Source organism: Dipodomys ordii, unplaced genomic scaffold (genome assembly GCF_000151885.1).
Source record: "Dipodomys ordii isolate 6190 unplaced genomic scaffold, Dord_2.0 Scaffold15, whole genome shotgun sequence".
Lineage (NCBI taxonomy): Eukaryota > Metazoa > Chordata > Mammalia > Rodentia > Heteromyidae > Dipodomys > Dipodomys ordii.
In genome coordinates this window covers 12,645,947-12,671,263 of record NW_012267231.1, presented here as the reverse complement: position 1 = coordinate 12,671,263, position 25,317 = coordinate 12,645,947, and the positions used below count along the sequence as shown (strand labels likewise).

The 25,317-nt window shown below is 45.9% G+C and overlaps 1 protein-coding gene across 2 annotated transcripts in view; it reads right to left on the bottom strand.

The window, feature by feature from the left end:
- The window catches only part of Cyfip1 (cytoplasmic FMR1 interacting protein 1), a 66,453-nt gene that overhangs the window by 1,645 nt on the left and 39,491 nt on the right, over positions 1-25,317 (bottom strand). For both annotated transcript variants that reach the window (XM_013012034.1, XM_013012035.1), the window contains exons 18-30: positions 21,914-22,010; positions 19,792-19,868; positions 19,578-19,686; positions 18,849-18,968; positions 16,672-16,871; positions 13,949-14,036; positions 12,810-12,953; positions 10,682-10,772; positions 6,937-7,067; positions 5,818-5,890; positions 4,702-4,796; positions 2,966-3,204; positions 1,947-2,094 (exon numbers count right to left, since the gene is read on the bottom strand). In XM_013012034.1, coding sequence (XP_012867488.1) covers positions 1,947-2,094; positions 2,966-3,204; positions 4,702-4,796; positions 5,818-5,890; positions 6,937-7,067; positions 10,682-10,772; positions 12,810-12,953; positions 13,949-14,036; positions 16,672-16,871; positions 18,849-18,968; positions 19,578-19,686; positions 19,792-19,868; positions 21,914-22,010 — 1,612 coding nt within the window. The remainder of the gene's footprint in view (positions 1-1,946; positions 2,095-2,965; positions 3,205-4,701; positions 4,797-5,817; positions 5,891-6,936; positions 7,068-10,681; positions 10,773-12,809; positions 12,954-13,948; positions 14,037-16,671; positions 16,872-18,848; positions 18,969-19,577; positions 19,687-19,791; positions 19,869-21,913; positions 22,011-25,317) is intronic.

The window sequence follows — 25,317 nt, the reverse complement described above, 5'->3', positions numbered from 1 at the left end:
ACACACACACACACACACACACACACACACACACCCATGTTTAGGAAAAAGATAAGCCCAGACACACACACACCATGTTTAGGAAAAAGATAAGCCCCAGAATTCCAGACACACACCATGTTTAGGAAAAAGATAAGCCCAGACACACACACACACACCATGTTTAGGAAAAAGATAAGCCCCAGAATTCCAGATTGTCAATACTACAAACTGTGTCTTGGCAAACCTTCCTGCTGTCACACACACAACACACACACACTTGGCAAACCTTCCTGCTGTCACACACACAACACACACACTTGGCAAACCTTCCTGCTGTCACACACACACACACCAGACAGCATGTTTAGGCAGACACACACACACACACACACACACACACACACACCAGACAGCATGTTTAGGCAGACCTTCCTATGATCTTTCTCTCTCACACACACAGGAGATAAAGCAGACAGTATGTTTTGGCAGGCCCTGTGTCTGTCTCTCTCCCAGACACTCACTGCCCACATAGGAGCTACAGCATACCATTAAGTTTTGGCAGTCTCTGTCTCTGCCTCTCACTTAGAAAGCATGAATGCTTCTGTCCACAAAGGAGACAGCACAGAGGCAGATACCACAGCTGCTTCCCGGCCACATGGCAGCAGCACTAGGATGAGGCCGCCCCCTGGGCTATAACAAATTGGACTACATGTTGGAGACTCCGTCAGAAGCTGAGATAGTTCTTTCAGATAAAGTGGTCCCAGGTTGGAAAAAGCCAAGAGGAGAAGCCAAATGCAAATCTTGGAAGGAAAACTAAGTTCAATAAAAGCTTGCAAATAAAAATCCAGCACAAGAAAACAGTTTTAAATAATCCCCAACATAACTAGAAGTGAGATGGGAAATTTCAGTTGAGATAAAATTATTAAGATTGGAAGAACCCAACTGAACTTGCTTTGACTATAAAAAGATTACATGCCAAGGAAATGGAGATGTGGGAACTAGATTGCTCTCCATCCCCCTGAGCTGTCCACACTCAGCCCCTGGCACTTGTGAATATGTTACCTTACAAGAGGGACTTTGCAGATGCAGCTATGGTGATGGACTGTTAAGATGGAGAATATTCTAGATTGTCCAGGTGAACCCAGTCGAATCAGTATAAGCAGAGACCTTCATCTAGCAGAAGACAGGAAAGCGGTGGTGATGATGGCAGATGAGAAGCTGAGTCGGTATCTTCCAGCAATAGTAGACTCAAAACCATGTGGAAAGCATGGGGGTAAGGAGGGAAGCAGGTGATGGGAGCTCAGTCTCACGTATGGGAATGAGTGAGCCAATTGTCTGCATGAAGTTGGTAGCATTGGATCCCTTGGGGCTCCAGAGAAACACAGTGGTACCGACACTGATTTTGGTTTTGTGAGATGATCAAGAGCTCTGCTGACCTAGAAAACTGAGGTAACCGGCGAAAGTGTTTCTGTCCTTGGTAGAGTGCTGACTGGTTTGGGAGCAAGATCTAAAGTAAGTCTAACTGACGTCCCCACAGCTGAGAATGGAAGAAAGGATAACAAGTAATTGAAATGGTAATGGCTGAATACTTCCTTGACTCCACGAAGACAAAAAAGATCTTAAAAGCCCCCCAAAAGAGCACATTGGGAGTCAGAAGACTGGAAGACTATGCCAGCAACCTCAAAATGCCGATTCTACAGGGGAAGATAGGAAGTAGATCTAGGTACCTTGAAAAGAGAAGGAAGAGAAAATGACTTTTTTTTTAAAACATCTTCCAGATTGTTTTACTTGCCAATTATATGTAGATTTGCTTGTGGGATGAAAATTTCAGTTGGTAGAACCGTATATGCCTTAGGATAAGAAACCATGACTCTCCAAAAGAACTTTAAGTAAATGAGTAAACAAATAATGTTTGGCACTTTTGCAAAACATCCATAAATAGCTAAAGATCTCTGTCCACATACCACATTCTTGATAATCTCATCTTTGCCATCGTGTTTCTGGACCTTGAGTAGATGGTAACAGAAATCCAGCACAGCGAAGCGCCGTTGCTGCCCAAGAAGTACAATAATCATACAGCCAGCCCAGTGCAGCCCGTCACCAAAACACTGCCTGTGAGCAAGAAACAGTGAAAAAACAAGCCATCAGGAAACTTCCTGTGATCCTGTCTCTGGGGGAAGGCCACTGATCACTCATCTGCACTGCTCTTGCTTATCTCGCCCCCTTCCTCAGCCAGAATGCTGAATAGCTGGCAGTTTTCCTGGAGTGAGAAGGAAATCCTGTTTTGGTTTCTTCTAGCACTCGTTCCTGACCTTTTCTAGATCATAGGCCTTGGTGAAGAATGACTTTACGGCTGGGCGCTGTTGGCACACACCTGTAATCCTAGCTACTTGGAAAGCTGAGATCTGAGGATTGTGGTTCAAAGCCAACCCCCAGCAGGAATGTCTTAGTGTCTCCCATATCTCTAGTTAAACCAGCAAAAAGGCAGAAGTGGAAGTCAGGCACCAGTGGCTCACACCTGTAATCCTCGCTACCTAGGAGGCTGAGATCAAAGCCAGTCCAGGCAGAAAAGCCCGTGAGATTTACCTCCAATAAACTAGTCAGACAATGCCAGAAGTGGCTCTGTGGTTCAAGTGGTAGAGTGCTAGCCTTGAGCACTTTAAAGATGCTCAGGGACAGGGGACAGGGCCCAGGCCCTGAGTTCAAGCGCCAGGACTGGCACAAAAGAAAAAAAAAAGACCTGAGTGGACCTACCATCCAGAAAACCACACCCAATTTGCATTCAAGTGCTATGGGTTCAGAAACTGCCCAGATGATAATGGTGGGATCCATTTGGGAAAAAGCCTCACTTTGGTCCCTTTTCAGAAAAACGTGAATATCAGTCTGGACTCCGAGCTCTGTTCCCACCTCCTCCACCACTAGCTCTGCTACCTCCACTGCTACTCAGTGCTGTTCCAAAGCATCTTACTGAGCACATACTTACTCCACCGTAAACTCGTGCGTCCCCACAGGAATGCAATAGACAAACTGCATGGCACTCCACAGCCTGTGAAACTCCACACACTCATCCACATGCATGACGCCATTGCTGGGCAGAGGTCCACGCCAGATGGGGTCATCCAGAAAGGTCCGGATCCGCGTCAGGATGACTTCAAACATAGATAGGCCACAGCAGAGCCGCTCCTTGGTCAGCAGGTCCCCCTCTCTTGCGATTGCAATTTGCTACACAAAGCATAAGTGGCACATGTTCCAGGCGGAGGCAAGGTATTGGGGGGCTTACACCAAACTCATGGCCCCATCCCCTATTATGTTTTCTTTTTCCCCCAGTGCCAGTAGTGAAGCTTGAACTCAGAGCCTAGGCACTATTCCTTAGTGTTTTTGCTTAAGGTATTCTACCATTTGAGCCACAGCTCGCCTTCCAGCTTTTTAGTTGGTTAAGTGGAGAGGATCTCATGGACTTTCCTGCCTGAGCTGGCTTCGAACATCAAAACTCAGATCTCAGCCTCCTGAATAGCTAGAATTATAGATGTGAGCCACAGGTGCCTTGCTCTCTTCTCATTTCCTACAGAAAATGCTAAGTCGGCACAAGAGGGTTTTTGGAAGTAGCAAAAAAGTAAAGATGGAGCAGGGTGGCTTGTACCTTTAATCCTCGCTACTAAAGAGGCTGAGATCTATGGATTGCGGTTTGAAGCCAGCCTGGGTGGGAAAGCCCATGAGACTTTTATCTCCAGTTAACCACCAGGAAAGCAGAAGTAGTGCTATGGTTCAAAATTTTAGAGCACTAGCCTTGAGTGAAAAAAGCTCAGGGACAGCACCCCAACCCTAAGTTCAAACCCTACAAATGACAGAAACAAAAAGATGCCAATCATTGTATAGTTAACATGATTAAACAACACATTTCATAATCATGGAGCATCAAGAAAATAAGTGGCTTTACTTCTAAAACTTACTTCAAGTCACTTCAGACTGTCATAAAATAGGGTGAGTCTAGTAGCACCTAATGGGCCTTTTAAAGGCTAAGGATGTCACAAAATATCTGAAAAGTTCAGAAGTCAGCCCCTACTGCATTATCTTGTCCAAAATGGTACCAGTGACAAGGCCAGGAAGGCCAGATCGAGTATAAGCTAACATGGAATTACACAACTCTCTCTACCTGGATCACTTGCTTGTGGTCTTAGTTTCTTCTTTTTGTCAGTTGTGGGGCTTCAACTTGGGTCCTGGACACTGTCCCTGAGCTGCTTTTGCTCAAGGCTGGTCTTCTACCACTTGAGCCACAAGGCCACTTCTGCCCAACCCTGCTCTCCAGTAGTTTATTAGAGATAAGAGTCTTATGGGCTCTCCTGCCTAGGCTGGCTTCAAACCGCAATCCTCAAGATCTCAGCCTCCTGAGTAGCTAGGATTATTGGTGTGAGCCACTGGCATCGGGCAGTTTCTTCTGTCATGAGAAATTCCATGGTGAAGGGATGGACAAGGACATGTGACATTTACTGTGTATGTCTTTGTTGCCAAGTGAGGCATATAAGCCTTTTCCTGGTATCAGCTTACTTAAGCTCCACAAGCATGCCACTGTTTCTGCCATGAATCACTCTGGAGACACAGCCAAGCAGATGAGCACACTTTTTGATCTCATACTTTCTAGGCTGCTCCTCACTCTGCCACTGTTCTAGTTGGGGTGCTTAGCTTGCAGTCCACCATGGGGGGGTCACAGAGCACTTTTACCTGTGGGGTCCCCAGTCTTTCAATCAGGGGGACAAGGTGTAGGGGGGCATACTTGGATTCCAATCTTTTCATCTTGGCATCCAGTCTCTCCCCCTCTGCAGGAGGAAAAAAATTCATTACACTCCTTTGTACAATAAATACTGCAAAAATGTCACCTTGATAAAGAAACGAGAGGTTCACATTAAGGAGACAGCTTTATAGAACCAGCCTATTTGATGCATATTGTTTTAATATTTATTTTTATCAAGTAATTGTGCAAAGGGGGTTCAATGTCAGAAGCACAATGCACTTTGCTCAGTCACCCTTTTCTCATTCTCCCTCATCTTCCCCATCCCCTCCCCACTCTCAATACAGTTCAATCTTCACAGTATCATTTGATATTTTAATCTATACTGATTTGCATGTGTAATGTATTTATTTGGGGGGGTCTGCTTTCAACTTGAAATTAGTGTATCCTCATGCAATCCAAAGATGAAACAAAAAGAACATTTTTTTTTTTTTTGCCAGTCCTGGGGCTTGAACACAGAGCTTGGGCACTGCCCCTGAGTTTTTTGTTTTCTTTTTGGTTGGTTGTGGGGCTTGAAGTCTGGGCCTGGGGGCTTCCCTCAACTTTTCAGCTCAAGACTAGCACTCTACCACTTAAGCCACAGAGCCAACTTCCAGTTTTCTGGTGGTTTATTGGAGATAAGAGTCTCACAGACTTTCCTGCCTGGGCTGGCTTTGAACCATGATCCTCAGATTGCAACCTCCTGAGTAGCTAGGATTACAGGTGTGAGCCACCAGCACCCTGAGCTTCTTTTGCTCAAGGCTAGCATTCTACCACTTGAGCCACTTCCAGCCTTTTCTGTGTATGTGGTACTAAGGAATTGCTAGGCAAGCACTCTACCACTAAGCCACATTCCCAGCCCTCCCATGCTATTTTGAAGAAAATACTAGACATTCTGCTGCTTCAATTATAGATATTTCAGTTCTTCACTTTAGCACAATTCTCCAGGGATTATGATTATGGTTCACCAAAGGCTGCCCAACACTGGTTGTTAGCTCCCTAGTTGCCCACTGCAAGTGCCACTTGGTAGAGAACAATCTGAACTCTGGACTGGGGACACACTGGCTTACCTTTTACATGGACTCGCGGCAAAATGTTCTGGAAAGGGGCTGCGTGCAACAGGTCACACACTTCTTCCAATGACTAGAGCAGAGAAAGGAAAAGTCACATGAGAAAGTCAGCAAAGATGGACAGAGAAACCTGGTGCTGAAGGTAAGGTACATCTTTGCCTTCTAATAGAAAAGCAACACTCCTAAGTACCCTGCTAGTAGCAGTCTCTGGGACAATGAAAATGTCCTCCCCCAAATTAATAACAAAATATGCCAGGAGCTCACACCTGTAATTCTACCTACTCAAAAGGCAGAGTTGAGGATTGTGGTTTGAAGCCAGTCTAGTCAGGAAGGTCTATGAGACTCCTCTGATTAACCAGCAAAAAACCAGAAGGAGGTATGTGGCTCAAGTGGTAGAGAGCCAGTCTTGAGTGAAAAAGCTACACAAAATTCCAAGGCCCCGAGTTCAAGCCCTAGTACTGGTACAAGGAAAGAGAGGCAGGAAAGGAGGGGGTATAGGGTATCTGTAGGGAGTTCTTCACTAAGGGTCCCCACTGACCCCAGGAGTGCTAGGATAATGAGAGTGTAGAACTGCTTCAGTCCCCCCTTACTACCATGGATAAAAGGTCTACCCAGCAGTTCAGGAAAAGAGGAAAAAAAATCATTAGATCATAAGACACAGGTCCCTGGGAGGGCCTCTGAATCAGGGCTTCCCTGATACATGAGCCACAACTTATCCTTTTTTTCCCCCCATTTGCTAATGTGAGGTTGCTAGCCCAACAGTTCAGATCCTAGAGGCTTTGTGGGGTCACTGCCATGCTCTGAAAATGTGTACAGGGAATCGCGGGCCTGTCCTTTCGAGCACCAGTGGTTCACATCTGTAGTCCAGACATTCAAAGGCCTGAAATCTGAGGACTGCAGTTTGAAGCCACCCCAGGCAGGAAAGTCCACTTAACCACCAAACAGCTGGAAGTGGAGCTGTGACTCCAGTGATAGCGTGCTAGCCTTGAATGAAAAAGCTAAGGGACAATGCCCAGGACTGGCACACCCAAGAACAAAAAAAAAGAGAACACAAACTGTCTCTGTCACCAGCCGGGAGCAGCCCTGGGGGACCTGGAGTTGGCTGGGGTGAGCACTCACCAGGCTCTGCTCGATAAGCAGGCAGAAGAGGACAGCATTTCCCACCTCCCTGAGGTTCTGGAAGCACACTGTCTTCAGTTCTGCATACTCCACGATGTCCTTCAGCTGGTGGTGGAAGAACTCCAGGATGCCTATGGTTCGCAGAAAGCAGGAGTTGGGGTGTGGGGAGGAGAGAGGGATAGAGCATTATAAGGAGAGCACCTGCCATTCAGACACTGGCACTTCACCTATTTCTGGGGACCAGCACCACCTCCCTCCCCCGACAATCTCAGTGCCACGGTGGAGATGGACATGTCCCGCACCCACCATGTGGCCCTGGGCCAAGGCTCTGACAAACAACTGTGTATCTTCAGGCAGGCTATGACTGGAAATGTCATATCACAAAACCAAAGGAAAACATTAGAGACAGTCATCACCAGCAGAAGACCTGCTCTTCGGTAACTCTATCCCTCCAGACATATTCACCTGATTAAGGGTATCTATAAATCTCTGCAGTTACTAGCGTATGCGATGGGGAAACTTCCTCCCTGAATTCTAGAGCAAGACAGGTATCTTCACAAGAGTGCATGCATGAGAAGATGCAGGCATCAACACTGGAAAGAAAGCTACTCTTTCCTAAAATTTTTCTTTTTTTAATGCTGGTTCTGGGGCTTGAACTCAGGGCCCTAGGTGCTGTCCCTTAGCTTTTTAACTAAAGGCTAGCACTCTACCACTTGACTCCCATCTTTAAGAGGTAAGAGTCTCTCAGGCTTTCCTGCCCAGCTTGCCTGGCTTCATATTGCAATAGTAGGATTTCAAGGCTCCTGAAAAGCCAAGACTACAGGTATGACCCGATAGGGCCTGACTTATCTTCTCAACTTGATTCTAGCTTAGTGAAAACTTGACAAGTTGATTCCAAAATATACATGAACATGCGTAAGACCTAGAAAAAGCCAAATTATCTTCAAGAGAACAAAGCTAGGCCTCAACACATTTCAAAGTCATGTAACCCAGAGGTCAGCCCTGAGCATGTACTCCTCAAAGACCCACCTACTGCCTGTCTGAGACATTGGTCTCCCCTGCTGCTGCTACTTTACCAATGCTGTGTCTAGTAATTCACCAGTGAAGAGACTCTGTCAGGAGCGGGGATGTCCTTTACCTGAGTCATCTCAACAAATACAAGACTGTGAGCAATTGATCTGTGTGAACTCTGTGCTGAAGTCCTCCTAAATGTCTGTTCCTTCCATGCTAACTTCCCATCTCTAGTTTCATGATTCCAATATCATCTACTTCTGACAATGAATTGAAGTTGAGTTCTTCCAAGTAAGGGCCAAACCTAATGGTTATTTTCTTTTGAGAGGGCACATTAGTCCTCTGGCTGACCTCCAAAATTCCAACAGGAGCCCATGAGGGCTGCCAAGTAGTCTCTGCGAGCTTGGCTACCCCAACAGGCTGTTCATCAGGGCAGTCTCTTACTGGTCTACCTCCGTGTGGGCTCAAGTCACTTAGCAAGACAATGTTAGTGTTCAAGTGTCCAACTGATGTCTAATTTTGTCAACTTGATTGGGTTGAAAAACACCTATGAGATTAGTAAAGCACACCTCTGGCTATGCCTAGAAGAGTATTTCCAGAGACAGTTGGATTATGAGAACCTAATCAATCCCATGGATTCATAACACCCTGGCATTATTGGGAGGGCCTAATTGGAAGTCACAGTGTGTATGTGTCCCTGTGTACCAGAAGGCTGTATGTTACCACAGACCCTTCCTGTAGTTCCTTTGCTTCCTGTCCACCATGAGGTGAACAATCTCCACATTCTCATGAGATGATGCTCCACTTCATAGCTGGCCCAAACCATGGGGAGCCAACAGACCATGGATGACACCCTCTGAAAGCGTGTCAACAACATCTTTCCATAAGCTGCTATCCTCAGGTGTTTGGTCCCAGTGACACAAAAAGCAGTTAATTGATTGGCTTTTAAGAGCCTATGATGAGATACAAGGCAGTTTTAAGCAACAAAACTTTCCTACAGTCCAGTTTGACCATGAAGCAATCCTTCTTGAGATAATTAGGTATTTCTTTGGATACACCAGCACCAGCCTACAGCAGGCATAATCTGCCCAGTAGGCAGACTGACAGATAGGACAGGTGGACAGATAGGACTAGGACTGTCTAGAAAGCAGGAGGAGGAAGGAGGACTGAGCAAGATTAAGACCCCCCTTTTTGCCTTTGAGGATTAGTACCCATTAAAGACAGGAGAAAAGAAGGACTTGGTAGTTACATTCCCTGCCTTACCTAGTGATTTCCCCCCAAACAGGAAAACATCCCAAGTTTTATTTGTAGTCCACACAGAAGAGAAAAAATAATTAAGGTCTTCTAACACCATCTACTTGGGGAGATGGAGAAATTGGGGACTGCCCCACACACCATAAGCTAGAGCATTGGTGATGAGCAGGGATTTGGACACAAACCAAGTGTGCCAATCGAATCTCAGTCTCAACAGTCTACAGAGGGGCACAGTCCACAGCCCCTGTGGACTGCTGACACACTTGGCATTTAGGAATGGTTAAATTAACCCTCTCTTGGCCTCCACATCTAAAAGAAAAAGGTACCACCGACCACATCAGCAGGTTGCTTTCCCACCCAGACCACCTGAAATACCATCCATAACAAGTAATAAAAGGGAGCCAGGAAAAAATAAAAACGTGAAAGAGATGGCCATTCTGGGAAGATGGGGTGTGGTGGAGGAAAGGGGAAACCACAGTTCTTATAGCCAATAGGAAGACGTGCAGCAGACGAGAATGAACAAAGTCCACTATTGCCAAGTATTCAAAGGGCGCATCTCTTAGGGAAGGCCCACATGGCCGAGTTGGGAGGGGGGGGAATGAAAAATTACCATCAAAGAGGAGTATGGGCCAGAGTGGTTACAACCTGGGTCTGCACTCTGCCTGTCTTTCCTCTCCCTTCCTACCCATGGTACCCAAACCCAGGATAGCCTTACATGCAGCACTGGAAAGCCAGAGTGCATCTGGGCTGCCCCCAGGCAATCACTACATAGGAGTCTGAATAGCATGTGTAATCAGAATGGGCATGGGGCAGGTGATGGTCATGCAGGGAGGGCTTTGTTGGTAAGTGGAAGGCAGCATAGGAAGCAGCTAGTGAGGCTGAGGTAAGGAGTTAAGGAAAGCGGCTCTACAGGCAGACAGTTGTGGCACTATAGGAACCAATGATGTTTTTGCATGTGTGTATGTATGCATGTATGTAGTATGTATTTGTGCATGTGTGCTGGTACTGGGGCTTTGACCCACAGCCTGGGTCAGTCTCTTAGCTTTATCACACAAGGCTGGTACTCCACCACTTGAGCCACACCTCCATATCTGGCTTTTTTTGCTAGCTATTTGGAAATGAGTCTCTCTTTCTGCCCAGACAGGCTGCAATCCTCAGATCTCAGGATTACAGGGGTGAGCCTTTACAGGGAATGTGGAGGATGCAGAATTAAAAAAAACCTGTTATGTCGCTGGTTGAGGTGGAATCGCTCCGCGTCCTCACCTTTAGTGAACCCAACATACCTTCCTGCTCACTTCCCTGCTTCCCAGTTGCAAGGGGCATTGGTTTGTTCTACTCTAAACAAGCAAGCACTGAGGTGGGCCTCCTACCGCCTCTCAGCCAGAGAAGGCAAATCTAGTTCTAAAAGCTCTCCAGTTTGATTTGCTTTTCCTGTGGTCTAAGGTCAGGACTCCAAAGGGACCCCCAGGACCCTGCTCACCGGGAGAGCCATACTCATGCCGAGGCAGGCGGCAGATCTTAGGCATCACCTCCATCAGAGTCTTCACGTACTGCAGGATTGTGCCTTGCAGCTGCAAGAGACACAAGCGTCAGCCACCAGCCTCCCACCACTCCTCTGAAAGGTTAGGGCCAGTGTGTGTTCTGGCATCTTTCTATCCTGGCCTCCTACCTCTGCTTTGTTTCCCATTTTCTTCAAGTCCAGGGCAACTGTGGTGGCCCTTGGTTTGTGGCCCTTGTTTGTTTTTTTGTGTGGTTGGTGGTGGTCATGAGGCCTGAACTCTGGGCTTGGACGCTGTCCCTCAGCTCTTTAGCTCAAGGCTAGCCCTCTACCACTTGAGCTACAGTGCCACTTCCAGCTTTTTCTGTTTATGTGGTACTGAGGAATCGAACCCAGGGCCTCATGCATGCAAGGCAAGCACTCTACCACTGAGCCACCTTCCCAGCCCGTCTTTTCTTTTTGATTGCACTCAAGTTTGAACTCAGGGTCTGACATTTGCTAGGCATGCGTTCTGTTTGTTTTAGGCTGTGTGTGTGTTTGTGTGCATGTGTGTTTCCAGTTGTGGGGCTTGAACTTGGGGCCTGAACTCTTTTTGCTCAAGGCTAGTGCTCTACCACTTTGAGCCACAGCTTCACTTCCAGTTTTTGAATGGTTAACTGGAAATAAGAGTCTCATGGGGACTTTTCTGCCTGGGCTGGCTTTGAATGGTGATGCTCAGATCTCAGCATCCTGAGTAGCTTGGATTACAAGTGTGAGCCACCAGCACCCAGCTTTAGGTTAGCTTTTAAGAAAGATCACTTTTGCCTTGGCTAACCTAGACTGCAATATTACTAACTTATGCCTCTTGCACAGTTGGCATTACTGGCAAGTACTACTATGACTGAAAGACTGGTCTACTTGAAAGCCTAGTGAAAGACTACTTAGAAATTTAAAGGGAAACATTCTCTTTTCTTTGAGGGGAGAGGGGTAGGAAGGCTAGGGAGGGCTTGCTAGTACTGGGGATTAAATTCACCGTCTGAGCTAGCGTTCTACCACTTAGCTATAGCTCCACTTCTGGTTTTTTTGGTAATTAATTGAAGAATTTCATGGACTTTTCTGCCTAGGCTGGCTTCGAATCTCAATCCTCAGAACTAAGTCTCCTGAGTAGCCAGGATTACAGGTATGAGCCCAGTACCAGGATAAGCGCAACATTCTCTTAGAAGGAAGACAATATTTTGGACATTAAATACTCCTGTAAAATCAATTCAAATAAAGTGGATTCTCTTCATTTTTCCTTGCCTTCCTTCCTCTCTTTTTCCTTTCTTTTTTAAATAGACAAGGTATCCCAAAGTCCTGGGTTCAAGTAATGCTCCTGTCTCAGCTTCCTGAGCAGCTGGGAGTACACACTCCGTGGAACCATTGTCTTTCTCTTTCTTGCCTCTCTCTTTGCGTGTGCTGGTATTGGGAGGGTTGAGCTCAGAGGCTTGAACCAATTCTCCTGCAGCTTTTCTTGGCTCATAGTTCTACCACCTGAGGTATGCTTCCAGGCCCAGCTATTTGCTGGTTAACTAGAGAGAAGACTCTTATGTGTTATCTGCCTAGGCTGGCTTAAAACTGTGATCCTCAGATATTAGCCTTGATAGTAGCTAAGATTACAGGCATGAGCCCCTGGCATTCCCCTCACAATCCCCTACCTCTTGCTTTTAGAAGGTTAGCTGGAAGAAAGAGTCTTACAGACTTTCCTTCCCTGGCTGGCCTTGAACCACGATCCTAAGATCTTAGCTTCCTGAGTAGCTCGGATGACAGGCATAAGCCAATGGCACCTGGTCATCTTTCTTTTTCTCTTTTGTGTGTCTGCATGCACGTGTGTGTGTGTGGTGTGCACACGCACGCACATGCACATGCACACGCATGCATGTGCTAGTACTGGGCTTGAACTTAGGGCTTGAGTGCTCCAACCATTCTTCTGAATTAGGAAAATGGGGGAGATATAGTATCAGAAGTATTTTGAGTCTACACTGAATCATTCATTTCTTAAGAGACTTAATGGTTAAGACAAAGGGAGAAGAAGACTCCCCTGGCTAGTCCCCAGCGCATGCCACGTGAAGGGCGCTCCCCTGTGGAAACTCACCAGGCTCTTGACAACCTTCAGCAGTTCCTCCATGACCACCGCAATGCCCTGGTAGCCAAGAAGCCGGCAGATAACTTGGAAGTGAGGAGGCCCGACGAAGTTCCGATAGCTGCCATAAATGCTGGAATAGGCCAGGTTTAAAGCCTGAGGAACAGAGGACAGAGTTTTCAACATGGTTCTGAAGCACACACCTAGGCAAAAATCTGCAGGGAGACCTATTTAGTGGGATGCTGGTAGCTCACACCTGAAATCCAAGCTAATCAGAAGGCTGAGATTGGAGGATCAAAGATTGGGGTAGGAAGTCTTTGAGACCATAGGTAATCATCTCCAAGTAACCAGCAAAAAGCTGGAAGTAGAGGTGTGGCTCAAGTGATAAAGCATCAGTTTTGAGCAGAAAAAGCTAAGGGACAACACCTAGGCCCTGAGTACTGGCGCGTGCGCGCGTGCACACACATACACACTATATACACACACACACATACGTATATATGTGTGTGTGTATATATACATATATAAACATACATATACATGACATATACATATAATGCATATGCATATTCATTTATAAGTTACATATAACATTTTATTACATACACACACCACACATCATCAACAAGTGCCCGGCATTCTTTTCTTTCTTTGAAATGGAATCTCACTGTGTTGCCAGAGTTCACGCAATCCTCTTTTAAACTCTGCAGTGGCTGGCCCTATAGGCTCATGCTATATGCCTGGATAACTTCTATTTAAAATTATTATAACCATAAATGAAACCTCCAACTCTGCATAGAAACATACACCTGTAGTCCCAGATTCGGAGTTACAGACTAGTCTTGGCAACATGGGGGGAAAAAATCCATTTCAAAATATGCTTCCTTAGGAGTTTAAAAAAGTCATTAACATGGGCTGGGAAGGTGGCTCAGTGGTGGAGCGCTTGCCTTGCATGCTCAAGGCCCTGGGTTCCTCAGCACCACATAAGCAAAAAAGAAAAAAACCCGGAAGTGGCGCTGTGGCTCAAGTGGTAGAGCGCTAGCCTTGAGCTGAAGAGCTAAGGGACAGCACCTAGGCCTAGAGTTCAGGCCCCACGACTGGACCCCCAAAAAAAATCATTAACATAACAACAACAACAACAAAAAACTTACCTTGGAGCCATGCAAATATTGGGGTTGTGCATTGGGTTGTTTATCTCTTTGAAATTCCTGAGAAAATGGTAATACTGTCCGAACAAACCTAAACAAGGAAGATTAAGAGGGGAAAAAAAATTAATAGTACTTTCCCAATATGTAATAAAGGAAGTGGGAAATGTAAAATGAATCTGGGGAGAGGAAACACACAGGATTGGCCATGATGGAAGGGGTCACCCTGGCAAGAAGCACTAGATACTTAAATGTACACAGCCTGGGCGCTGTCCCTTAGCTATTCAGCTCAAGGTGAGTGCTCTACCACTTGAGCCACAACACCACTTTTTTCTGCTTATGTGGTACTAAGGAATTGAACCCAGGGCCTCATGCATGCAAGGCAAGCATCTACCACTGAGCCACCTTCCCAACCCCTAGAAAAAGAAAAAGTTTTTTTTTAAAGCATTTATAGTACTTTTCCAACCTCAGAGCTATTCTGCTACCCATCTATGAAGTATTCCTCCTAATTATCTGACATAGTTGCCAAACAGGGAAATTCTAGTTTAAAAAAAAACCCAACACAGATTATATAAAAATTCTCTAAAATGCAGTAACTGTATTCAAAACATAGGAACCAGAGTAAATAAAAACACTTGGTGTCCTTCATCCATTCTCTAACTTTAGTTTTTGGCACACTGGTATCAGAACTGTCTTACGCCTAACACCATCCTTTGTTAGCTGGTAATGAATTCACACCTGGCTTTACTGTGCTTCTAGACCCAGACATGCTGGCAAGGTGGTGCTGACTTCCCACCTGCTCAGATCATTAGGGGCTAAGGAGAAAAGGTGAGCATGGTAACTATCCGACTCACCATTTTATTAAGTAGGATTCTCTTTTTTTTTTTTTTTTTTTTGGTCGGTTGTGGGGCTTGAACTCTGGGCCTGGGCGCTGTCCCTCAGCTCTTCAGCTCAAGGCGAGCGCTCTACCACTTGAGCTACAGCGCCACTTCCGGTTTTCTGGTGGTTTATTGGAGATAGGAGTCTCACGGTCTTTCCTGCCCGGGCTGGCTTTGAACTGCGATCCTCAGATCTCAGCCTCCTAAGTAGCTAGGATTACAGGCGTGAGCCACCAGCGCCCGGCTTAGGATTCTCTACTGAAAGGAGCTTTTTAACTTTCAAGTAGGAAATGGACAAGATGGTTCTGGAACATGTGTGGTGCAGAATGTAGGGTGGGGCTTACAGAACGATGAGGACCTGCTAGAGAACAGAGGCACCAGCCCAGGCAAGCTAGAATACTCCCAAGCTACCTCAGACAACACTCAGTCACCATACACACACACACACACGCTATTGATGGTGTGTCCTCCCCCAAGAGGCACAATGAGATCCTTTTCCCCCAGTGTCTCACTGAGTGCACGGTGTCATTACAGAGGTAGTTAACAGGTTCAGGGGAGCCCATTTCCCTGGCAAGCATGAGGTGCTGGAGTCCAATCCCCAGCACTGTAATCCATCAACCCAGATCATGCCAGAAGAGTGCAGGCCCTTAATATGACTGATGTTCTTAAAAGCAGAGAGTAGGAGACACTGAGGAACGCACAGGAAGGACAGCATGCGATGACAGACTAACATCAGAATGATGAGCTACCAGCCAAGGAATGCCGGGACTTGATGACCAGCAGCTAGAGAAAAGTAGACTCTGCCCAAGGGATCAAAGGAAGCATGAGTCTATGGACACCTTCATTTGGGCCCAGTGCTGGCAGTGCCATGGCTGGAATGAAGAAGCGAGGGTCATTCCTAGGTATCCCGCATCTCAGCCTGTAATATACGGCTCCTGGTCTAACCCTGAACCCTGCTTGGCACTGTACCTGCCTCCAATGGACTTACAAGAAATACCATCAAACTCCCTTTGTTGATGCTGCTACATTGAGCTATGTCTCTGCCATCTTGGATATGGAAGGATGCGGTTCACCCAATAGCCCAGTGGACAGTTTTACTGTACCTAGCCTCACTCACAGAGGTTTGCTTTAACTGTCTGATAATGAAGCCACTTTCCTGGGGTGAGGTGTGCACTCCACTGTGGTGCTGGGCCAATAGACTTGGCTGGAGTATGGGGGGAGGGTGGGTAGGAGAGTTGGGGTTCTCTTTCATGCTTGTGTACCCCTGACATCTACCACATCTCAACAGCAGTCTGAGTAGGTAGACTTGTAGCTGTTTCCAGCATACTGTGAGACTCTATCTAAAGATACAAACCAGCATCCTAGAAACAACGACCACTTCCCTGAAACAGCCCCTCCATTTCCATCACCTGCCCAAGGGTTGGTCCAGGGCTACAGTTATGAATTAAACAAACGGACAGGCATTAATGGCTCACGCCTGTAATCCTAATACTTAGGAGGTTGAGATCTGAGGCTCATGGTTCAAAGGCAGCCCAGGCAGGAAAGTCTGTGGGACTCTTATCTCCAATAAGCCACCAAAAAACTGGTGAAGTGGAGCTGTGGCTTAAAGTGGTAAAGTGCTAGCCTTGAGCAAGAGAGCTCAGGGACAGAGCCCAGGCTCTGAATTCAAGCACCACAACCAATAAAAGTAAATAAATAAAAATAAACAAACAATGAAGGACCAAGTGTCCTGGACAGTGAAGGGGGAAGCCAGTAGGGAAACTGTTCCCTATCAATCTCCACAGATGCCCTCCTGGGGTTGTGGCGTGTCAAGGAACTTTCTCACCCTGCTAAAGCTCTCAGCACACCTACCGGTTAGTGGAGCCATTGTAGCAATAGTTGGGCAGGAAGTCGTAGTTGAGTTCCCAGAAGACATGGAGGGTGATTCTCCCATAGGGGGCTGAGACGTTGTGGTTGGCCTCTCGGAACATGGCGTCAAAGCTATCCAGGGTCAGGTACCTGCTCAGCAGCTTATGGGTCATGCGATTGATTTCCAAGAGGCCGTCCAGCTCCTACATGGCCCCAGGAGATGGGGATGAGAATTGGGTTAAGCAGGGAGGGGGCATTAATGCTGCAGCCAGAAATTCCCTCCCAGACTATGTGGTGCCTGGGACAGATGAGAAGTTGCATCAGCGTTTAGGACAAGAATATAGGCAGTAGGGCTTTGGTAAGTGATGGAAACCTGCTTTGAAACACACCCTCCCATAGCCTTTGAAGCTCTCCCTTTTTCCCCCCATGTATAAAATCCATTTAAGGCTTTTTTGTATAAGTTATTTAGAAAGACAAAAAACAGCTTCACGTTGTATTTACCAAGCAATCAAGCAAAAACACAAGACCAATACAATTAGTGGACCTTGGAAACGCTATACTATCCTGAGTAAAATACTGGCGCCCTCTGGCGGACACATCGGGAACTACTCTACACTAATCAAAGACTTTCAAGAATTTAGGTGCAATTTATGAAACAGGTGGGCAGAGGCAGGGAATAGAACTATTTTCAGTTCAGAGTTCCGAACCCTTATTTCAAGCTCTTGATATATTATAACTCTGTGGTATTCCTTTTAAGATAATTTTAGCCAAAACTGGAAATGAAACTAATGTCTTAAGAGCATTAACGCCCCCTCACTGGAGCTAGGTGCAGGGTACAAGACCAATTCCAGCTACTCCGGAAGACTAGGGAGGGAGGATCTCAATTCCCAGACCAGCTGGTATGACACATAAGAGGCATCTCAGAAAGCTTTTTTTTTTTTTTAGAAGCTCTCCTTTCTGCAGCCATCCCACTGGGTCATTGCCCTTCTTCCAATGTGGCCACCTCCCTGTCCCTGCTACCCATCCCTGCCTTCCAGCTACCCACAGTGCACAGTCAATCCCATTGATGACCAGCTCGAATGCAACAGTGAAACCCTGGGCCCTACCCCCATCCTCTGCTAACCAATCAGGCTGGATGCCATATGTAGCCAGATTTCAGGACTTTGGCTGGAGTTATTCAAAAGCATTGGTTCAGTGGTAGAAGTGCTTGTCTAGTATTCATGAGGCCCTGGGTTCAATTCCTAGCACTGAAAAAAAAAAGTGTGTGTGTGGGAGGGGGAGATTGGGTAGGAAACATTTAAATATGCTCACAAGTGACCTTTGTCAACTGTCACATTTGGAGTAATCCTAGCTTAGTCTCTGATTTCACTCTCCACAGTTTGTTAGTCAGTCACAACCCAAAAACATGAAACCAAAAATTCCAAAAATAAACAACTGACAAGTTTGTTTGTTTTTCTCAAAGTACTGCTCTACCACTTGAGCCACAGCTCCATTTCTGGCTTTCTTGGTGGTGACTTGGAGATAAGAGTCTCATAGACTTTCCTGCCTGGGGGTTAGCTTTGAATTGTGATCCTCAGATTTCAGCTTCCCAAGTGAGTAGCTAGGATTACAGGTGTGAGTCACCGATGTCCAGCTTGTTTTAGTTTTTAATCTAAGTTTGCTGAGAACACCAAGTTCTTGTTCAAATTTATTCTATAGTCTTTCAACATGACTCTTAAAGGACAAAAAGTGACTGGAGGGAATGGGTAAAAAATAATCATGATGACTATCTTCTTAGTCTTTATTTACCTTTCGCCAATCTTGAGGTTTGAACTCAGGGCCTGGGCACTGTCCCTGAGCTGCTTTTGTTCAAGGCCAGCACTCTACCACTTGAGCCAGAGCACCACTCGTGGCTTTTTTCTGTTTATGTGATACTGAGGAATTGAACCCTGGGCTTCATGCTTGCTAAGCAAACACTCTACCTCCAAGCCACATTTCCAGCCTAAAATGGTTTTATGTAATAGTTCATTGCTATCATAAAATATATATAATATATATATATATATATATATAAATATATGCATGCTGGCCAGGCCCTGGCCATGCAAAGTTGAATTAGAACCAATCTTTCATTATTTATCCAAGAACTAGATCAATTAGTTCCATTTATCAATCGAGAGGCAAAGACAATCAATACTTACAACAATTGATGTCAAATCTTCACTTTCAAATCGTCCAATTGCCAGCTCTAGAGACTTATACATGGCTGCTGAGACTCGCTGTGTAATCAGACGATTGAGGTCTATTGACCTGCCCAGGAGCTGGAGGGAGGGAGAGGAAAGGGAAGGTCAGTAGGGGGAAAACCTTATGAATCATGAAGAACAGGCAAGCAATAGCAAAAAAATAACGTAGTTCAAAAGAATTTGTAGAAGAATTGCAGTTGAAATTTAGATTTTTAGGGCTGGGAAGGTGGCTCAGTGGTAGAGCGCTTGCCTTGCATGCATGAGGCCCTGGGTTTGAATCCTCAGCACCATATAAGCAAAAAGAAAAGAAATTTAGATTTTTTAAAATTTCAGATGAAATTTTATTTATACTTGTCAAAACCAACTTTTGGCTGTTTGGTGGTCAACTGAGGTAAGAGTTTCATGGACTTTCCTGCCTGAGTTGGCTTCAAACCAAAATCTTCAGCTATAAGGCTCCTTAGTAGCTAGGATTGCAGGTATGTGCTATTGACACTCAGCAATGTGTTTAAACATTTTAAGCAGGGCATGGTAGTATAAGCATATACTTAGTGTAAGTGTATACGCTTTACTACCATGCCCTGCTTATACAACGTACGCTTATACAACAACAAATTATATGTAAAGAAAAAAAACCCCACCCAGCAAGCTACAAACCACCTGTGCGGTGCTCTATCTAGCCCGACTCACCTGCACGTGTCTCTGCTTGAGCAGCGTCTCATAGCGGTTAGATGGCGGCAGGTGGATTGTGGCTCCCTGATTCTTGCATTCGGACCGTAACCGTTTATCAAGAAGCAAACTGGTTCAGAAGGAAGACAGGACACGTTGCACACAGTGGTGTTGAATGGAAAGATCAGACCCATTATCCACGACAGTGCATGAGAATCACCAATCGCATACTCACCTTCCTGCCATCACTTTATAATAGGCAAATATCTGGTCCGCCAGTTTATAGACAAATTGGTCAAAACACAGGTTCACCTGATGATAAGCAAAGTAGTCATTAGATTTCAAATCCTGAAGCCACGATTAAATAACACCACTTAAAAATGCAATAATAATTTTTCTTTCTTTCTGTGAGTGCTCCTAGGATTTGAGCCATGCCCCAGACCTTCATATTTTACTTGCTTTGGAGACAGGGTTTTTCAGGGTATTTTGGTTTCCCCCGACCCAAACCCATCCTGGATCATGATCATTTACACTTTCCTATGCACCACCATACCCAGCTTATTGGCTGAGATTGGTCTTGCTAACTTCTTTCCCAGGCTGGTCTCTCATTTCTATGCTCATGTAGCTGGGGAATATAGGCATGAATGCTACTTTTTCTTTCTTCTTCAGTCTTTTGTTAAGGTGATAAGTTGAGGCTCTTATGATAAATACTCTTATGATCCAAAACAGCACATTAAATTGTGTGGTCTGGCCAAGGGTCACCACCACATGCCACCATTGAAAATCATGCTAGAACCATTTTCACTGACCAAATCATCATTTGTGTTATCTTAAAACACAAAAATAAACATGAAAAAGTATTTTTTTACCGTGTGCTCCTGGTGGTGGGCAGGGATGCACTGCCAGGGATCCCACATCCGGCTAGCTCCTGCCTATGCTTCTCAGGAGACATTTTCTTTCTTTTTTTTGTCAGTGGTGGGGCTTGAACTCAGGACCTGGGTGCTTGTCCCTGAGCTTTTTTGCTCAAGGCTAGCACTCTACTGCTTGAGCTACCGCACCACTTCCGGTTTTCTAGAGGTTAATTGAAGATAAGGAATCTCACACTTTCCTGCCTGGGCTAGCTTTGAACTGTGATCCTCAGATCTCAGCCTCCTGAGTAGCTGGGATTACAGGTGTGAGCCACCAGTGCCCGGCTATCAGGAGTTTCCTCTGGAACAGGGATGGATGCATAGTGTTAGGTTTTTAAAAAAGAGGTGACTGAATAAGAACCACACCACGCACGTGGTATTCAGGTAAGGGTAGGTTTATTCATCATTCCAGCTGGCACCAGGCCCTGTTGGCACTCCACGCAGCTGGGAAAGGCCTGGGAAAGACCTGGGAAAAGAGCTGGGGAAGAGCTGGGAAAGAGCTGAAAGAGAGCTGGGAGACAGCTGGGAAAGAAAGAGCTGGAAAAGAGAGCATCTGGGCCTGGGCTAGGCCTTATCTAGAGTATGGGCGGAGAAAGGTGTGGCCACATCAAATTCAGATGTGACCTCAGCGGATGCAGATGTGACCTCTTCCAGGTGTGCCAGTTGCCTAGGTAACGCAGGTACTGGGTGGAGACTTTGCTGTGAGGAGGGTGGAGTCTGCTCGCCATCCAGGAGCGGACCTTACACACAGTGCATGAGAGTATCCAGTAAAAAAATCAAATCCCTATAATTGGTAACCTTACTTGTACTTAGGGCTAGCACTACCACAACCACTGGAACCATAATAAGGCATTGAGGAGATGGGTAATGAGAGGCGGGGGAAGCTAAGATCCACAGGTTGAGCAGCTGGAGTCCTTTGCTCTACCTGTATTGACTTGGGAATGCAATACATGTTCCCTGAACTGTGTACACACTGCTAGGTGGTTTTTATGAGAAGACAGGATGCCCAGAAGCAAGGATCGGTTTGTGGAGGAAGAGTTCTTATATCTTTTGTTTGTGTGTGTGTGCTGATTGTGGAGACTGAATTCAGGGCCTGGGCATTGTTCCTGAGTTTTTGCTCAAGGCTAGCTTTCTACCGCTGGGGCTACAGCTCCATTTCCGTCTTTTAAATGGTTAACTGGAGATAAGAGTCTCTCAGACTTTCCAGCATGGGCTGGCTTTGAATCACAATCCTCAGATCTCAGCTTCCTGAGTAGCTAGGATTATAGGTGTGAGTCACCAGTGCCCAGCCCACCTGATTCTTTAAGGCCTGGTGCTTGCTAAGCAGGCTTTCTACCTACCACTTAGGCCATGGCTCTAGCCCTCTGCTTTGAATTTTAAAGCAAGTTCAAATTCATCAGTAGTCAGAGACAGGACACTAAACAGGAGATTCCATGAACGGACCCTCACCTCAGCCTCGATTTCGTCGTAGAGAAACTGTTTGTTGAACCTGGTGAGGGCGTAGTGGGCGCTGTCGTTGTACAGGTCCAGCGAGTAGAGGACGTACCTGCGGGAGGAGGCAGCCGTCACTTCCCCGCCTCCAACACCACCGCATTAGAGACCTCAGAGTCCCTGCTCTCAGAGAAATGCAGCTCTCACCTGAGCAAGGCAATTTCTCACTTGGTTTAACAAATCTATTCCTGTAGTGCTACAGGCAGCCGAGCCTTCCAGGAGCGGCCACACACCTGGGAAGTTGGGTTCAGTTAACCTGGGGTTAGCTGGGTGTCAATCCCACAGGAGGAACAAGTTCAGAAAGGCCATACCCATCTCATTTATTACGCTCGCAAGGTTGTTTTGTTTTGTCCTCGGGCTTCAACTCAGGGCCTGGACCCTTTCTCTGAGCTTTTGTGCTCATGGTTAACTGTTCTACCATTTGAGCCACAGGTCTACTTCTGGCTTTTTGCTGGTTAATTGGAGATAACAATCTCACACTTTCCTGCCTTGGCTGGATTTGAACCATGATCCTTGTATCTCAGCCTCCTGAGTAGCTAGGATAACAGGCATGAGCCACCCACCAAACGTCTTTTATCACAAGTACTGAGTTTTTGGGCAACAAAATTAAGTTTTGAGGATCCATGGCATAGTATGTGGATTATTAACATAGTACATAATTTAAAACAATGTAATGGATAGTACAAACTAGCTTAGAGGGCCAGGTGGCAGTGGCTCACGCCTGTAATCCTAGCTACTCAGAAGGTTGAGATCTGTGAATTGTGGTGAAGCTAGTCAAGGCAGGAAAGTCCATGAGACTCTTATCTCCAATTAATCAGCAAAAAGCTGGAAATGGAGGTGTAGTAAGAGCACGAAGTTCAGCTCTGCCCCATTAGCAGCACGAGGAAAAAAAAATCTTTTTAGTGTTTCACTACCAAGAAATAACTATCTGTAATAATGCATATACTAATTACCCCAACTTGATCACTCCATAACATATGTGTGTCAATGTAACATAGGTGCTCCATAAATACAATTGTTATGTGCCAATTTAAAAAAGTAAATCAAGGGGACTGGGAAGGTGGCTCAGTGGTAGAGTGCTTGTCTTGCATGCATGAGGCCCTGGGTTCAATTCCTCAGTACCACATAAACAGAAAAAGCCATAAGTGGCGCTGTGGCTCAAGTGGTAGAGTGCTAGCTTTGAATTGAAGAGATGAGAGACAGTGCCCAGGCCCAGAGTTCAGGCCCCACAACAGACCAAAAAAAAAAAAAAGTAAATCAAAACAGAATTATTTTATGAATGAACTGACTTTTGTAAGATGGATGAATGGTGAATGTTTTTGACCCAACAAATGACCACAAATATGGCCAGTGTTGAGCCTGGGTTGAAAGCTCAGCTCTCTCACATTCATGTTTTTTTTCTCTTTCCATTTTCTTTCTCTTTTTTTGTTTTTTTTTTTTTGGGGGGGGTGCAGGTGTTGGGGCTTGAGCTCAGGGCCTAAGCAATATTTCTTAGCTTTTACTACTCAAAACTGGTGCTCTACCACTTAAGTAAGCCACAGCACCACTTTTGGCTTTTTGGTGGTTATTTGGAGATAAGACTCTCACAGATTTTTTCTGTCTGGGCTGGTCTTGAACTGTGATCCTCAGATCCCAGCCTCAGATCCCAGCCTCTTGAATAGCTGGGATTGTAAGTATTAGCCACAGAAGCCCAGTTGTGTGTGTGTGTGTGTGTGTGTGTGGCTTGAACTTGTGTGTGTGTGTGGCTTGAACTTGTGTGTGTGTGTGTGTGGCTTGAACTCAAGCCCAGTTTTGTGTGTGTGTGTGTGGCTTGAACTCAGGCCTGGCACTCTACCACTTGAGCCACAATTTCTCTTCCTCTTTCCTTTTATATGGAGATACTAAGGTTTAAAGTAGAGCCTTGCCCTCACTAGCCTACACCTATAACACATGAGCCAAACCTCCAGCTCTGCTTTTTGCTGTTTACTCTGGAGATGGAGTCTAGCAGATTTTCTAGTCCAGGTTGGCCTTGAGCTGTGATGCTCTGAATATCAGCCTCCTAAATGGCTAGGATGACAGGTGTGAGCTACTGGTGCCCGGCCCATCTCTCCCAACTTGAGTGGAGATAAAAGCAGCGGGCCAGAGGCCACAGGAGACACTGTAGGAGGAAGCAGGCCCAAGCAGAAAGGTAGCTTCAAGGTGAACAAAGGCTTCTAACGTGAGCGCTGGTCTTGCTCAGAATCCCACTGCTGCAGAATGAACTGACGGCCACTCCAGACCACATGAACAGCCACTGTCCTAACCAATGTCTAGGCACAGCAAAGGACCTGCAGGACTGACTTGCAAAAAAGTGTCTTGCTGCCCTATCTCAAATTGTTCACAGGATAATCCTAATTTTGGGGGTGGGGTGGGGTAGAGGGTTGTGGGGCTTGCACTCAAGGTCTGAGCACTGTCCCTTGGCTCTTTTGCTCAAGGCAGTGCTCTACTACTTTGTACCACAGCTCCACTTCCAGTTTTTGAGTGGTTAATTGGAGGTAAGAATCTCATGGGGATTTTTCTGCCCAGGCTGGCTTTGGACCATGATCCTCCAATCTCAGATTCCTGAGTAGCTAGGATGACAGGTGTGAGCCACTTGAGCCCAGTGATATTCCTGTTTTTATTCTGAGAGATTACCCTACTGCTCCTGGCACAGACTTCTGAAACCTAAAACAAAGCTTCCTTTCCCAATTCCATGTGGGCCTGGGTGGGCCCCCTAAGAAGCCAGGCTGGGGAGGGGAAGGAGTGGGGTATTTCTGACAGCAACATTCATGAAGACCCAGCCTCATTTCATCACCCTAATTCAGACTTGTGAAGCAGGAACTTAACCAGTTCTACTGCCTGAGCTGATTTCCACCCGAAACAATGAAATTGTTTTTCTTTTCTTTTTTTGAGGGGTGTGCTAAGATTTTGAGCTCAGAGCGTTGTGCTTGCTAGACATGTACTCTACCACTTGAGCCATGCCCCCAACTCTTCATTTTTATTCTTGCTGTAGGTATTTGGGGAGGGGGCAAAGTATAGAGCTTTTGCAGGGGGCTGGGCTCAGACTTTGATCTTCCTATTTATACAGCCTGAAAATTGGGAGTACAAGCATGCATGACCATGCCTGGCTTGTTGGTGGAGGTGGAGGTTCTCACTAACTTTTTGCCCTGCTGGTCTTGAACTGTGATTCTCCTAATCTCCCTCCTGAGTAGCTGGAATTATAGGCATGAACTACTACATCCTGAAATTAGCTACCTGTATTATACAATCTCGGAAGCTTTAGGGAAAGCTTTAACTGACTTTCCTGCTTATCAGTACCCAATAGTTGCATATTACTTGGTAAGAAACGGACGCTCGGTGAGGGC